Source organism: Panulirus ornatus, chromosome 39 (assembly GCF_036320965.1).
Source record: "Panulirus ornatus isolate Po-2019 chromosome 39, ASM3632096v1, whole genome shotgun sequence".
In the NCBI taxonomy this organism is placed as follows: Eukaryota; Metazoa; Arthropoda; class Malacostraca; order Decapoda; family Palinuridae; genus Panulirus; species Panulirus ornatus.
Window position 1 is genome coordinate 14282935 of NC_092262.1, and position 17499 is coordinate 14300433.

Consider the following 17499-nt stretch of genomic DNA (forward strand, 5'->3'; position numbering starts at 1 on the left):
GTGTAGATCAGGTGTTTGCTTTGAAGAATGTATGTGAGAAATACTTAGAAAAGCAAATGGATTTGTATGTAGCATTTATGGATCTGGAGAAGGCATATGATAGAGTTGATAGAGATGCTCTGTGGAAGGTATTAAGAATATATGGTGTGGGAGGCAAGTTGTTAGAAGCAGTGAAAAGTTTTTGTCGAGGATGTAAGGCATGTGTACGTGTAGGATGAGAGGAAAATGATTGGTTCTCAGTGAATGTAGGTTTGCGGCAGGGGTGTGTGATGTCTCCATGGTTGTTTAATTTGTTTATGGATGGGTTTGTTAGGTAGGTGAATGCAAGAGTTTTGGAAAGAGGGGCAAGTATGAAGTCTGTTGTGGATGAGAGAGCTTGAGAAGTGAGTCAGTTGTTGTTCGCTGATGATACAGCGCTGGTGGCTGATTCATGTGAGAAACTGCAGAAGCTGGTGACTGAGTTTGGTAAAGTGTGTGAAAGAAGAAAGTTAAGAGTAAATGTGAATAAGAGCAAGGTTATTAGGTATAGTAGGGTTGAGGGTCAAGTCAATTGGGAGGTAAGTTTGAATGGAGAAAAACTGGAGGAAGTAAAGTGTTTTAGATATCTGGGAGTGGATCTGGCAGCGGATGGAACCATGGAAGCGGAAGTGAATAATAGGGTGGGGGAGGGGGCGAAAATCCTTGAAGCCTTGAAGAATGTGTGGAAGTCGAGAACATTATCTTGGAAAGCAAAAATGGGTATGTTTGAAGGAATAGTGGTTCCAACAATGTTGTATGGTTGGGAGGCATGGGCTATGGATAGAGTTGTGTGCAGGAGGGTGGATGTGCTGGAAATGAGATGTTTGAGGACAATGTGTGGTGTGAGGTGGTTTGATCGAGTAAGTAATGTAAGGGTAAGAGAGATGTGTGGAAATAAAAAGAGCGTGGTTGAGGGAGCAGAAGAGGGTGTTTTGAAATGGTTTGGGCACATGGAGAGAATGAGTGAGGAAAGATTGACCAAGAGGATATATGTGTCAGAGGTGGAGGGAACGAGGGGACGTGGGAGACCAAATTGGAGGTGAAAAGATGGAGTGAAAAAGATTTTGAGTGATCGGGGCCTGAACATGCAGGAGGGTGAAAGGCGGGCAAGGAATAGAGTGAATTGGATCGATGTGGTATACTGGGGTCGATGTGCTGTCAATGGATTGAATCAGGGCATGTGAAGCGTTTGGGGTAAACCATGGAAAGTTGTGTGGGGCCTGGATGTGGAAAGGGAGCTGTGGTTTCGGGCATTATTGCTTGGCAGCTAGAGACTGAGTGTGAACGAATGGGGCCTTTGTTGTCTTTTCCTAGCGCTGCCTCGCACACATGAGGGGGGGAGGGGGATGTCATTGCATGTGTGGCGAGATGGTGATGGGAATGAATAAAGGCAGACAGTGTGAATTGTGTGCATGTGTATATATGTATGTGTCTGTGTGTGTATATATATGTGTACATTGAGATGTATAGGTATGTATATTTGCGTGTGTGGACGTGTATGTATATACATGTGTATGGGGGCGGGTTGGGCCATTTCTTTCGTCTGTTTCCTTGCGCTACCTCGCAAATGCAGGAGACAAAAGAAGGAACAGAGAAGGGGGCTAAGTGAGGATATTCCCTCAGTGGCCCAGTTCTCTGTTCTTAACGCTACCTCGCTAACGCGGGAAATGGCGAATAGTATGAAAAAAAAAAAAAATATATATATATATATATATATATATATATATATATATATATAAAGGGATAATTGGAGACTTTTGCCATGGCCACCCCATTGATGGGAGTTCCTTGAGGGAATGGTTTACAAAGGTACAGATAGATGGATAGATGTAAAGTTATACACCAAGTTATTATACCAATGACTCTTTTACCCTAAATTTAGTTGAAGGATCTGGGGTTCACAGTTAGTATCACTGAAGGTATAATGACTGCAATTGCAGCAAAGCAAAATAACTTGAACATTTACCATTTCTCCACAGGTTACAATCCTTTTGTGTTGGTTGGGCCTGTGGTGATCTTCTGTGGTGTTGTTGTCCTTGTTCTCAGCATCGAGGTCTGCATCAGGAGACGTGAGTTCATGGAGAAGAACCCAGAGGTTATGATAGCAGAGGAAGGAGAAGATGACCGACAGGTAGGCTAGAGGACTCTTTTGGGAAAGGATTACATTAGAGCTCAGAAGGGAAATAAAAGCTGGAGGGGAAGAGGGGGTTGATATGAGGCTTATCGCTTGCTTGGTATGATAGAAGAATCTTTCCTAAAAGGCACGAGAGTTAGAACTATGGGAAGATGAGCCTAAGAAAACAAAGATTAAAACTGAGGATTTAGGAGGGAAAGGTGGGTACTGCAAGAATGAACCTGAATACCACTATTTGTGAAGGGACATAACTTGTAAAGTAAAAAGCAGAGGAAAGATGAAATAAGAGCATTGATGAGAGGATCTGGGGTAACACAAATGTGACAGGAGATTCATAAGGAGGAGTTTGGCACTTGGGTAGGAAAGACATGGGATGTATGTGAAAACTTATTTTGAGAAACTTAGTGAGGAAAAAAAGTCATTACCTCACTTCAGATTACAAATATAAGAGAAGAGGGTAACGATGAAGTATTGAATATGATTGTTTGAAGAAAATAAGGAGGATGTATGAGGGGTGCATAGTAATGAAAGGGAGGACGGAATGGTTTGTTTGAGAAGCATAGAAAACCAGAAAAATGGAGGCCAGATCAGTTAATATTGAGATGGAGTATGTTTTCACAGAAGTTTGTCAGAGATGTGACTTTTGAACTGCCTAGATCAAGAATGGATAAGTAAACCAAAAAAATATCCAAACACAAAAAAAAGTAAAATCTGAAGGGAACGGTTACCACCAGCCAATAAGACTTTATTTCCACAACTTGGGAGGATCAACATAAAAGTAGAAGCATGACAGTGAAGAGTTAAGTCCAAGTGCATCATTACAGTGTTAAGGTGAAGAGGGATGGCTCAGTGATATTCTTTCACGCTGTAGTTTCATTTTTCTAAATATTTTTCCTCTGCCTTCTCCCTTACCTAAATACTATATATCTATCTATATCTCTGACACCAATTCCCTCAGGAAACTCCCATCAAGGGGTGGCCACAGCAAAAGTCTCCACTTATCCCTGTTCTTATGTGCCTCCCTCGTATACACCATTCCACACATTCTTCCACCATTTCTCTCCCTCCAGTGTTCTTCCACCCCGTTTGCCCATGTCACAGGTGGTCTTCCTCTCACACCAACCCCTTTAATTGTACTTTCATATGCTCTCCTTGTAAACTCCCAGTCTTCCATTATTTTCAAATGCACAAACCCCCTTCACCCACTGTACCATTCCACAATTCATTCCCTTTGTATTTCCTGCCATACCTCATCTCTCATACACCTCTTCATTTCTTACACCCCGCATTCTCCTCTCAAATAGTTCATTTCCGCAGCTTGGATTCTTGACCTCTGTAACTCATTCTTTGTCCATGTTTTGGCTGCATATTTCAGTGTTGGGAGGACTACACTGTCCGCCAATCCTCTCTTCATTTCCATACATGACTTTTCTACTGTGTACTGGCCTTTCCCTTATCTCTTCTTCTGTATCGCCAAATTTGCTCAAGACAGCTCCTAAATACCTAAGATTTTCTCACATATCCTTAACACATCCCATAAAGCATTCCACTCAACTCTGTCATACACTTTCTCCAGATCCATAAAAGTTGCATACAACTTCTTACCTTTGCTGAATACTTTTCCACAATCATCTTTACCACAAAAATCTGACCCACACATCTGCTGCATTTCCTAAGACCCTCTTGTCTGTCACTTATTCTGCATTCAGTCACTTCCAACACTCTGTCAGTAAAAATTCTTGCATACACTATTCCTGGTATACTTAAGACTTATTCCCTTATCATTGCTACATACATCCTTAGCACCTTTTCCTTTGAATAAAGGATCAATGATAGCTATCGCCTAATCCATAGGCACAACCTTCTATTTCAGATGCATCCACAATGTCACACTTTCTCATCCATACCTCATCATTTCAGCCATAGTCCCATCCACTCCGGGTGCCTTTCCAGCCTCCAGCCTCATTCTTACCTCCCATTTTGCTTTAGGCCCTGCACTTGTATCCTCTTCCTTCCCTCCTCCATACCCATGGTTTTAACAACTGCTGCCTCACCTTTGTCCACATTCATCAGTTCTTTAAGATACTCCCTCCATCTTCCTTTCTCTTCCTTCTTTTGATTTAGCAATTCTCCTTTATTCTCACAGTAACATTTGCACTCTTACAGCCCCTATGATTTTCACTCATTCCTGTTCATACCACTCCTCCTTCCATAACTTGCATTCATTTCCATTTTCACTCTACACCCCCTGCCCAAGGATATGGGTTCCCCAATCCTCAGCACATCCAAGCTACAACTTTTAACTCCTCCACAAGCTCCCTTCCTTTAGTATCACCAGTTAACCCATTTACAATCAGTGCCATTGCCCTCAATTGCTTGTCTCTTTTACTATGCAATATAACTGGTAGACTCCAGTGCCACTTCTTAGCCTTTTGTGCCCAGCCTTTGATAGGTCATTGGTAGAGGACAACTCCAGCTCAGTGTTTACAGAGGCAGCAAGGCTCCTAAATTGTCCAAAAACTAAAAAAGTCACAGCACATGTCAGATGTCTTTGTATATTTAAACGGATTACTCTGGTAGAGTTAGGCAATGCCTCCCCCTTTAGTTCCACCTACATATTACTTCACTATTTTTCTACTGTGTTTTTGATGCTCCTCCTCCTCCTCCATCCTCCTCCCTTTACCTCTTTTGTATTTACTCATACTTTTCCAGGGTCAGATCCTCATGTGTTCATACCATTTGATCATTTGTACATGCCCATACCATGTTAATTTCTTTCCTTCACATTATCACTTGTGCCCCCTCCTTAGACAACACCATGATATATCATCTTCACTGTCATTACATCCAGTTGCCTTAAATCATTCAAAATTCTAAAAAAGAAATCCATCTCTATTACTTGCACTCTCCCAATCACCTATTATTTGCTGACTACAATTTCAATGAATAGGTTAGTATCAGGGTTGTAGTAATGATCATGGCATGGTTGAGATGGACTTTAACCTGACCCAAATGGGTCAAATTTTTTGTCCGGTAGTATCAAGGGTGTAGTGAAGATGGCCTCAACCAGGTTAAAGTTGAAAGGTGTTGAGAGTGTAGTGAAAATGAAGGTGCAGTCAAGATGGCTCTTGACCTAACCTGTAAGGGTGAGGGCATAGGCAAGTGATGTCAAGGGTTCATTGATGAGGATGTAGTGGAAATGACTTTCCATTAGGCTCACAAGGTTCAGGTTAAAGATCATCAGTACAAAGAGCACAATGAAGATCAGTATGGTGATGACAACCTTTATACTAAGTATAATATTGAGTGACAATGTGGAGGAAGGGTTACTACATTATCTCACAGATATTCACATTCCTAGTCATTATTTCCACTCTCTACATAAGAAAGTAACCAGGGACCCATCCACTCGTAGTCCTCCATTAATTGTTTCCCCTTTCCCCACATATGTATAGCCTCAGCTAACTTTACTATATCTCCTTTGTGTTCTTGGTTTCCTCACTAAATCATCCAAGTATCACTTTCCTGTTTGTCCTCTTACATTTAGTCTCACTGCGACATCATATCCATTCAGTGCTTACCATACAATTGGCACTGTACATAGCTTTTGCTAAATATGTAAATGCCCAAATATTCTGGCTTTTTTTTCTTTTTTTTTCTACTAAGAGAAAAATGTCCATTGCTACCTTCTGGCTAAGACAGTCAAGGTGATTATGCTAGATCCAATATGAACCTAATACTAGACTTGTGTAGATTAAATAATGTATCAGTCAACATTTAATTCAGCAAAATAGTTTTGAAGTATGTATGCAAAGGAGAAGGAAGGAGAAGACATAAAAGTAATGAGAGAAAGAAGGTTGTGTTAGTAAAAAAAAAATTGCCTGGGTAAAGGATAAAAAAATGTGGAGGAAGTTGTTGATGATAGGAATATGACTTGAAGTGATTTGAATGGAAGTTGAAAGTTTCTCATAAGAAGGAGAGAATGGATATTGATGAAGATTTTAGAGCTATAGAGATGAAATTAACCCAGGATACAGCCATACACACTGTACTTTTCCGTTTTCATTTTGGTGTATGCATTTGTAATCAGAGTCCTAAATTTTTTATATTAGAATCCTGGACAACTCAGAACTGATGTTTTTGATATAGGTTATTGGGGTTTATTTGACTATTGAAGCAGGTAAAGAATTATTTGTTCATAAACTGTTAAATGTTTTGACCTGCCTTAATGTCATGCCCTTCAGATACCATCAGTATCCCACCTCAGGTATTGTATTTTTTCCTACGATTTTCTTGTAATTGTAGGCATACAAAGTAATACCAGTTTAATATTGCACTATATTTCTAGCATTTGTTGTATTTAGACCATGAGTACTGATGATATAAGTTAGGGAAGTTTTAATTATAGCCTTTGAGCAGCAGTGCATGATAAAAATCACTGAAGTTGGTTGGTGTGACCTGCCAACAGATGGAGTCACCTGGTTTGGTCAACCCGGCCTTCTCAGGCTCACAAGTGTCCCCGGCTTAACCTTCACCGCTGCAGCCTCGCACCTTCGCTCACCCCACCGAGAGCCATTAGCTTCACATCTGCAGCCTCTGCATCCCTGCTACCTCTTCCACAACCTCATGTACCCCACAGCCCTGAACCTAGTCATAGTTTAGCATTCCAAATATCATTCATGCTGATGCCACACTAGTTATCCAACAGTTATTTCGTCCATTGTCATACTTGTTATGCAGCAGCTACCATGTCCACACCTTACCTGTTGTTATGTTCTCAGCTTCCATAGCAGAGAGTAGAAGCACAGTCTATGCTGAGGTATGCATGGTAGTTGTAGGGTGAATGTGTACAGTAACTACCATAGATGAATGGAGGAAAGTAGAGGGGTAGTGTAAATGACAACGACATGCTGGTAGCAGGGATCGTGATTGTGTGTTTTACACAACAGGTGGATGCTGGACTCATCAACTATGGCTATGGTCACTTCACTAGTGATGACACTGCCAAGACGGTGACCTGGCCCCAGGTAGATGCCTCGAGTCCCAGCAAGTCCCAGCAGGTGCCCAGCAGCTCTGGGATCCTGAAGGTGGCATCCCCAAGGGAATCCACTGATGGTGGTGGTAGTGGCGGTGGTGGTGATGGTGGTGACGACAGTGGCCCCAGAGTACACATAGTACCTGCATCACTACCGGTCTCGCCTTCCCTCACCGGCCCACCACCAGAGGAGAACTCACACTCGCAGGAGCAGCTGGAACTACTTCTCTCCCCAAAGACACTAGAGTGATCTGATGTGAATCATACCCTACAGGAGATACTTTTTCCCTGCTGACATATGACAGCAGAACTGTGCCAGACAGAAAGCTATATATATATATATATATATATATATATATATATATATATATATATATATATATATATATATATATAAGGAGGGTAAAAAAGTTGTGATAAGACAGCTGATACTCCTTGTGTTGTTGTTGTGGTATGGGGAGAATGTTAAGGTTAATGTGCCTTTAAATGCCATCATGATGAACATACAGCTTACTACTGCCACACTGTGTGGTTTCACTTATTAGAGAATCTAATTCATCATATTGGCTTAAAAGACATTGGCTTTCATCACCAGTACAAAAATCGGATATGATCCTATGAAAGAACTGAGTGACAAGGTTATACTAAAACCATTGCAATAAATGAAAATAGAGACCAGGAGACCAAATATTACCAAGTGTACAGTGAGGCAACACACTAGACTGTATGTTCTTTATCATGGTAGTAATGAAAAGCAACAAATATTTTGTACCTGTGGTATATATCATGAATTATTACACTGATAATGAATCATTCACTGATGTGTTTATCATTCTGTAAGATGGTACAGATGTGTGACAGTTTTATATCATCATCAATCATTATAAATTTAAGAAGTGAAAGATAAATATTCATCTTAGGTTTCTCGTGTATGTGATAATCTAGAACTATGCACTCAATTTTTAGGTACAGTCCAGTACTATTTTCAAAGTGTCTTTCACCTTTTTATTACTGTATTTTGTGTATTTTCCTGCATCTTTTACTTTATTCATGGATTTACAGCAAAGTTACTGTGAAGCAATTTCACAAGATGCTTTGTTCAGTATATTTGGTATGTTGAAGAAAAACCAATGAACTATGAAATGCACATTTATGTGGGGAAGAAAAATTTTGTTGCACAACACTTCACCTTACTGCCATCATTTTACTAGACAGTTTGCCAGTACAGTGTCTCGTATATCAGTTGATATACTTTAACCAAATACTTTTCCCCACTGTAAAGCACCGTAATTTTTAACTGCTAAGCATAATTTCTCCAGACGATGAGTTGAAATTGTTTTAAACATCCCTCTTGAAAGATAATTCAGTTTGCCATGAATTGTCTGTAGTGTACAATGTGAAGTGTAGTATAGATATATGAAATTTGTTTAAATTGCACTGGAGTCTACATCTATACCAAGGAGTAATAGGGATGAGTTATTGAGGGTGGTGATGCTGAATGTAAAGGAATGGCTGGCGAGAGTAAAAGGAGGGAGCTTGATGAGAAATGTAAAAGTTATAGTTTTGTTTTACTGGGGGTTGGGAAGACCCATATCCTTGGACAGGGTGTATGGATTAAGAATGGATGTGAAGAATGCAAGTTATGGGAGGATGTGGAAGGAGGAGTGGTATGGACGAGAACAAATGAAAATTTTGAGGAAAGAGGAAAAAAGGATTTGAAACTCACTGTGTGTGGGAGAATGTTAGAGTGCCTGGATGGAATGGGTCAAAAATGGTGTGGGTGGGAGAAGAACATGAAATTGTGAAGAAAGCATGGTTATGTATGTATGTGCATGTGAATATGAGGACTGTACAAGGTAAGGATGAAATGATGCATTTCTAGAAAAAATAAAATGAATGTATAAATGGTTTTGAAAATGAAGGAAACATGATCATCATGGGTGATATGAATGCAAAGTAGAGATGTGATGTAATTGGTGAGATAGCTGGTAAATGGAGAGTGCCTGAAGTAAATGTGAATGGAAATTATCTTGTTGATGTATGTGTGGAGAAGAGTTTATTCCTTGCAAACCTTTTTTCAGTTCAGGATGATCCACAGGTATACGTGGATGAGAAATGATGACAGAGAAGAACACAAGGGTTTGATTGACCATGTGGCAGTGGATGAAAGATTGAGAAAAGCCGTGCTAGTTGCTGGAGTTGAGAGGATTTTTTGGAGACTGACAATTTTGTGGTTCCTGTGGGGATGATGATCAGGGAGAAGTGGAGGTATGGTGTATAGAAAAATGGAGGGGTAAAAGTGCTGGTAAGCAAGAAGATGAATTGGAAAGAATGCAAGAATGAGTATGAAAGGAGGATGACTGAAAGTTTAAATGGAAGTGCAGTAAACATAGAGATGTAAATCTTTTTATGTAAATGAGGTGTTTGAAATGTTTAGAGAAAGACTTTGAAAAGTTTTAGAATTAGTAGTTGGATAAAAGGTCACGGCTTTAGGAATAAAAAACGGAAGTGCATGGTGGACGAAAGAAATCAGAAATGTTTTGGAAGAGAAGAAAATGTCATGTGGTAGATTGCTTGACAGGAATGTACCAGTGGAAGTACAGTAAAGGATGAATATAATGATATGTGTAAGCAGAATGTTAAGAAACTAATTGAAGAAAGCAAAGAAAAAGCAGATGAAGATTTTGGAAGAAAGTGAGTGTAAAGTTTAGGGAAATAAAGAAATTGTACTGGAAAGAGTCTTATGCTGTTGGAGGTAAGTTGCTAGAAGCAGTGAAAAGTATTTATCAAGGATGTAAGGCATGTGTAGAAGTAGGAAGAGAGGAAAGTGATTGGTTCCCAGTGAAGGTCAGTCTTCAGCAGGGGTGTGTGATGTCCCCATGGTTATTTGATTTGTTTACGGATGGGGTAGTTAGAGAGGTAAATGCAAGAGTTTTGGAGAGAGGAGCGAGTATGCAGTCAGTTGGGGATGAGAGGGACTGGGAAGTGTCAGTTGTTTTTCGCCGATGATACAGCTCTGGTAGCTGATTTGAGTGAGAAACTGCAGAAGATGGTGACTGAGTTTGTATATATATATATATATATATATATATATATATATATATATATATATATTATATGGGAGGGTATTGATTGAGAGGGTGAAGGCATGTACAGAGCATCAGATTGGGGAAGAGCAGTGCGGTTTCAGAAGTGGTAGAGGATGTGTGGATCAGGTGTTTGCTTTGAAGAATGTATGTGAGAAATACTTAGAAAAGCAAATGGATTTGTATGTAGCATTTATGGATCTGGAGAAGGCATATGATAGAGTTGATAGAGATGCTCTGTGGAAGGTATTAAGAATATATGGTGTGGGAGGCAAGTTGTTAGAAGCAGTGAAAAGTTTTTATCGAGGATGTAAGGCATGTGTACGTGTAGGAAGAGAGGAAAGTGATTGGTTCTCAGTGAATGTAGGTTTGCGGCAGGGGTGTGTGATGTCTCCATGGTTGTTTAATTTGTTTATGGATGGGGTTGTTAGGGAGGTAAATGCAAGAGTCCTGGAAAGAGGGGCAAGTATGAAGTCTGTTGGGGATGAGAGAGCTTGGGAAGTGAGTCAGTTGTTGTTCGCTGATGATACAGCGCTGGTGGCTGATTCATGTGAGAAACTGCAGAAGCTGGTGACTGAGTTTGGTAAAGTGTGTGGAAGAAGAAAGTTAAGAGTAAATGTGAATAAGAGCAAGGTTATTAGGTACAGTAGGGTTGAGGGTCAAGTCAATTGGGAGGTGAGTTTGAATGGAGAAAAACTGGAGGAAGTGAAGTGTTTTAGATATCTGGGAGTGGATCTGGCAGCGGATGGAACCATGGAAGCGGAAGTGGATCATAGGGTGGGGGAGGGGGCGAAAATTTTGGGAGCCTTGAAAAATGTGTGGAAGTCGAGAACATTATCTCGGAAAGCAAAAATGGGTATGTTTGAGGGAATGGTGGTTCCAACAATGTTGTATGGTTGCGAGGCGTGGGCTATGGATAGAGTTGTGCGCAGGAGGATGGATGTGCTGGAAATGAGATGTTTGAGGACAATGTGTGGTGTGAGGTGGTTTGATCGAGTAAGTAACGTAAGGGTAAGAGAGATGTGTGGAAATAAAAAGAGCGTGGTTGAGAGAGCAGAAGAGGGTGTTTTGAAATGGTTTGGGCACATGGAGAGAATGAGTGAGGAAAGATTGACCAAGAGGATATATGTGTCGGAGGTGGAGGGAACGAGGAGAAGAGGGAGACCAAATTGGAGGTGGAAAGATGGAGTGAAAAAGATTTTGTGTGATCGGGGCCTGAACATGCAGGAGGGTGAAAGGAGGGCAAGGAATAGAGTGAATTGGAGTGATGTGGTATACAGGGGTTGACGTGCTGTCAGTGGATTGAATCAAGGCATGTGAAGCGTCTGGGGTAAACCATGGAAAGCTGTGTAGGTATGTATATTTGCGTGTGTGGACGTGTGTATGTACATGTGTATGGGGGGGGGTTGGGCCATTTCTTTCGTCTGTTTCCTTGCGCTACCTCGCAAACGCGGGAGACAGCGACAAAGTATAAAAAAAAAAAAAAAAAAAAAAAAAAAAAATATATATATATATATATATATATTCTTTTCTTTCATACTATTTGCCATTTCCCGCATTAGCGAGGTAGCGTTAAGAACAGAGGACTGGGCCTTTGAGGGAATATCCTCACCTGGCCCCCTTCTCTGTTCCTTCTTTTGGAAAATTAAAAAAAAATGAGAGGGGAGGATTTCCAGCCCCCCGCTCCCTTCCCTTTTAGTCGCCTTCTATGACACGCAGGGAATACGTGGGAAGTATTCTTTCTCCCCTATCCCCAGGGATAATATATATATATATACATATATATTTTTTTTTTTTTTGCTTTGTCGCTGTCTCCTGCGTTTGCGAGGTAGCGCAAGGAAACAGACGAAAGAAATGGCCCAACCCACCCCCATACACATGTATATACATACGTCCACACACGCAAAATATACATACCTACACAGCTTTCCATGGTTTACCCCAGACGCTTCACATGCCCCAATTCAATCCACTGACAGCATGTCAACCCCGGTATACCACATCGCTCCAATCCACTCTATTCCTTGCCCTCCTTACACCCTCCTGCATGTTCAGGCCCCGCTCACACAAAATCTTTTTCACTCCATCTTTCCACCTCCAATTTGGTCTCCCTCTTCCCCTCGTTCCCTCCACCTCCGACACATATATCCTCTTGGTCAATCTTTCCTCACTCATTCTCTCCATGTGCCCAAACCATTTCAAAACACCCTCTTCTGCTTTCTCAACCACGCTCTTTTTATTTCCACACATCTCTCTTACCCTTACGTTACTTACTCGATCAAACCACCTCACACCACACATTGTCCTCAAACATCTCATTTCCAGCACATCCATCCTCCTGCGCACAACTCTATCCATAGCCCACACCTCGCAACCATACAACATTGTTGGAACCACTATTCCTTCAAACATACCCATTTTTGCTTTCCCAGATAATGTTCTCGACTTCCACACATTCTTCAAGGCTCCCAGAATTTTCGCCCCCTCCCCCACCCTATGATCCACTTCCGCTTCCATGGTTCTATCCGCTGCCAGATCCACTCCCAGATATCTAAAACACTTTACTTCCTCCACTTTTTCTCCATTCCAACTTACCTCCCAATTGACTTGACCCTCAACCCTACTGTACCTAATTACCTTGCTGTTTTTCACATTTACTCTTAACTTTCTTCTTTCACACACTTTACCCAACTCAGTCACCAGCTTCTGCAGTTTCTCACATGAATCAGCCACCAGCGCTGTATCATCAGCGAACAATAACTGACTCACTTCCCAAGCTCTCTCATCCCCAACAGACTTCATACTTGCCCCTCTTTCCAAAACTCTTGCATTCACCTCCCTAACAACCCCATCCATAAACAAATTAAACAACCATGGAGACATCACACACCCCTGCCGCAAACCTACATTCACTGAGAACCAATCACTTTCCTCTCTTCCTACACGTACACATGCCTTACATCCTCGATAAAAACTTTTCACTGCTTCTAATTTTCACTGCTTTTAATTTTCCAAAAGAAGGAACAGAGAAGGGGGTCAGGTGAGGATATTCCCTCAAAGGCCCAGTCCTCTGTTCTTAACGCTACCTCGCTAACGCGGGAAATGGCGTATAGTTTGAAAGAAAGTTTGAAAGAATATATAGGGGATAGGGGAGAAAGAATACTTCCCACATATTCCCTGCGTGTCGTAGAAGGCGACTAAAAGGGAAGGGAGCGGGGGGGCTGGAAATCCTCCCCTCTCGGTTTTTTTTTTTTTTAATTTTCCAAAAGAAGGAACAGAGAAGAGGGCCAGGTGAGGATATTCCCTCAAAGGCCCAGTCCTCTGTTCTTAACGCTACCTCGCTATCGCGGGAAATAGCGAATAGTATGAAAAAAAAAATATATATATATATATATATATATATATGGATGGAGGGATAAGAGAGATGAAAGCAAAACTAGGGAAATAGGGTGCAGATGTGGAGTGCGGTGATGAGATATGGTGGCTAGTGGCAAGCCTGTTTGTGGATGATACTTTGTTGTGTGCTGAGAGTGAACAGGAGTTGCAGAAGGTTGTAAGTGTGTTTTATGATGTGTGTAAGAGTAGGAGTTGAAGGTAAATACAAAGAAAATGGAGTGAAAGTATGAATTTAGAAAACCATAAAGAAGAAAGTATACTGAACTATGTATTGGATAAGGGGGGAGAAAAGCTGTTATAGGTGAGAAAATGTAAGTATCTAGGAACTGTAATGGGTAAGTTTGGTGATAAGGAAGGAGAGATAAGGGAGAGAAGCAGTTCAAGGTAAAAGAGTCATTGGATCCTTTAATAGAATATTGAAATGTAAAGGTGTAAGTTTGGAAGTGAAGAGGGGAAGCATAGTCCTCCAGTCCTGTTGTATGCAGCTGCAACATGGACATGGAATGAATTGCAGAGGTCAAGTATCCAGGCTATGGAAAGGAGTTATTTAAGAGGAGCATGTGGTGTGACTAGATGGAATAAAGAATATGATAAGGGGGTGTATGAAAGATGTGGTATGGCAGGGAATGAAATGTGGAGTAGTAGAGTGGGTGAAATGTAATACTTTGGGGTGTTTTAGGCATGTAAAAAGATTGCAAGAGGAGTTTAAAAGGAGAGGGTATGATAGGTGTTGGTGTGAGAGGAAGACTACCTGTTACATGAAATAGAGTGGAATACTGGAGGGAGAGGAATGGTGGAAGAATGTATGGAATAGTGTATGTGAGGGAGGCACGCAAGAGGATTAAATGGAGACTCGTTTGCAGTGGCTGCCCCATTGATGGGAGTTCCCAGAGAGGACAGGCACCAGAGATGTAGATGGATAGATAGCAAAATGTGATGCCATCTCAGGTTTTGGTATCTTTCTGAGTTCAGCGTCAAACATCTGATATGTTACCATTGTAGGGTAAAGCAAATCTTAGGAATCTCCAAGGGAAAGAGAGTATTCTGAAGGTGATTTCTGTGACTGTGAACCAATACACAATGTACTGGTGTGTGTGTTAGTAACAGCAGAAAAAAGAAATGACATTTGTATATAGGCTGTAGGTCATCTGAATTATTTTGTGAACAGCTTAAGTCATGAAACAAAATATATTGCTGATGCATGGATGTCCTTGATAGCATTTCACTTATGTAAAAGAATAGTTCCCATTAATTCAATTCACTGGGAAATTTCAAGGCATTAAACTGCTGACTTTTCAGAGCCTTCTAGCTATTGATAGTTCTAAACATTTTTACCATTACTGTATTTCCTCTAGCATTGCATAGTGCGATGCTGTCTGAATACATTAGCCATTTCATAATTGAATTATTGCCTATGTTCATCCCTGTATGTATATGGTGCATACACATCATATATACATATGTGACCTTGTTGCTGAACATTTGTGATTGGAAAGGTCAGTGTCCCCTGATACTGTTGGGCAGGTCATTGTCCTCTGAAGCTTATCATAAAGGTCCATGTCCAGTGAGTTTTTTGAAAGTCTTGCATCGTACTCAGCCTAAAACCAATCCTGCCCATAAGAGTCAATTTATCCATATAGTCAGTTACTAGAATATTTGGGGTATTAAGGCTGACTGGGGAAGTGGTATACATAACATTAAAGGACAAATAGGTAGAAAGAAGTAGACAAACATATAGGTAAGTAGATATAAGTTGGAGAGGTATTTACAGAAAGTATGACTTGTGACTTTAAGTTTACCGAAGTTCACTTCTGAGTGCAACACTGTGAATGATATGGAATGCAGAACTGAAATGGTCTGGAATGCAAAACTGGGATGGTATGGAGGTGAAGAACTGGAATCATCTAGATTATACAAGAAAATCACAAGGATGTTTGTCACTCTAAAGTCAGTCAGACTAGAGTGTAATGTAATTTTACAACTCCAGGTAGGACCCCTTCTATTGGGGTTCCTAGGGCTTCAGCGGCAGTGAAGTGATGGATTACTCTCTCTCTATATCTCTGATGCCCGTTCCCTTTGGGAACTCTCTCAAAGGGGTGGCCATAGCAAAAGACTTTCCATAACTGGTGAATTCCATTGCTGTTTTTTAGCCTTTAGTGCCTCTTCCTCAACTAGCCAGTGGCAGGGGGCAACTCTAGCACAGTGTTTTCAGAGGCTCTTACCTAATGGTCCTAACAACTACTACTACCTAAAGTGTTTACTAATGTTCATATCTACTATTACTATCTAATCCTCTCGGCTAATGTTCTTACCTAATGCTTCTACCAAATACTTCTGTCTGTGGTTGAAAATCTTTTAATGCAGTGGTGGTATATATGTGGAATACGTTATACTATAGGTAACTTTTCAGACTGTCTGGACAAACTGGGGTCAGACTGTACCTTTGTGTGACATTGTTGTGAGTAGATGATAGCATAATATGAATTATAGCCAACATTGTCCAACATACATTGACTATTAAAGACAGTTTATAAATATTAGATGCCCATGCAAGACTGTCTGGATTGTCTAAGGTAGTGTCACAAGAGGGATGACAATATGAGAATAAATTTTTGTAGTTCTCATATATTTTTGTAGTTTTGGGCAATAGTTTGTGCCATAAGTGGGGTGAGTAATGGACTGAAATGTAACTTTGCAGTAATGTGAGAAATGGTTGACTGCAGAAATCATTTCTACATTAGTTTCAAAAGTTCATGACTGTTGGAGACTTGCCCTGGATGAGAGTCATATGCAAAGTAACTATGTAAGATTGTAGCTAATGCTAGTACTAAATCATGAGATGAAAGACTTCAGGTGAGGGTCATGGTACTGTTCTATCAGTTGCTTTGTACCTTTATTACACAACTTATGCAATTAACTTTGTGTGGTGTTTGCACTTTTGATTTTTGTGCCTAGAGTGTAAATTTTCTTAGGGGAAATAATCCACAGTTTCATGTAAGTTCACCAAAATAAGGAAATCAAAATGCGGAAATTTTATGATAAATTTTTGAGCATGGACCTTTATGAAGGGTTTATGAAGATAAGTTGTGATTCAATTATGTAAACTAATTACATGCAAGTGATTCTTAAATAATTATGTTATAAAGTTTAGGGCATTAGGGAAAATTTTTACTAAAGTGAATATTGAAATGATATTAGAAGATTATTGTAACTGTCACAACTTGTGCCAGATAGATACGTATTTATACTTCTGCCTTTAAAGTATTACAGTATTGTACTTCAGTCTGCACCTCAGACAATGTTCGTCTTAGAGTATTACCCAAAGCAGATTTGATTTGTAGCTTCCTTTGTCTACCCCATAATCAAATACTTTGTCCAAAGCAAATATGAGTTGTAAACTTTTTAACTTCTTAATTTGAGGTAAGAATTGTAACTTCTTTTGTCTACCCCTTAGTCATTTCATACACCTATAATGATTAGATGTGAATATGTTACATAGCACCATCTTGTCACACACAATATTAAGCATGAAACACACACACACACACAAACCCTGTTCAAAGATTGAGCTACATTTTTCACCTCCCATGTTGACTTAATCGTGTGTTTTAGGCTATAATGTCTTTGATGAGTATTTGTCCAGTATTTGGAGGTTCCTGATGTATTGTTTACCAATGCAGATGTTTAACAAAAAAGTTATTGCAATAGTTCTGTTAGAACAGTATAAACCATAGTTCTTTTAGAAAAGTATAAACATTATGATTACAGTACATATAGAGCAATGATTTGTAGGTTATAGAGTTTGTGCCATTCAACTTTTTATTACAAAT

At 40.2% G+C, this 17499-nt stretch overlaps 1 protein-coding gene across 8 annotated transcripts in view; it reads left to right on the forward strand.

The window, feature by feature from the left end:
- The window catches only part of LOC139761195 (uncharacterized), a 68634-nt gene extending 58752 nt beyond the window's left edge, over positions 1 to 9882 (forward strand). For 6 of the 8 annotated variants that reach the window (XM_071685226.1, XM_071685227.1, XM_071685225.1 and 3 more), the window contains 2 exons: positions 1998 to 2149; positions 7102 to 9882. In XM_071685226.1, the coding sequence (XP_071541327.1) occupies positions 1998 to 2149; positions 7102 to 7437 (488 nt within the window). In that variant the 3' untranslated portion in view covers positions 7438 to 9882. Of the gene's footprint in view, positions 1 to 1997; positions 2150 to 6620; positions 7062 to 7101 lie in introns of those variants that run through there. The other 2 variants (XR_011715474.1, XM_071685232.1) reach the window with 2 other exon arrangements.
- Positions 9883 to 17499: the final 7617 nt, after the last annotated feature.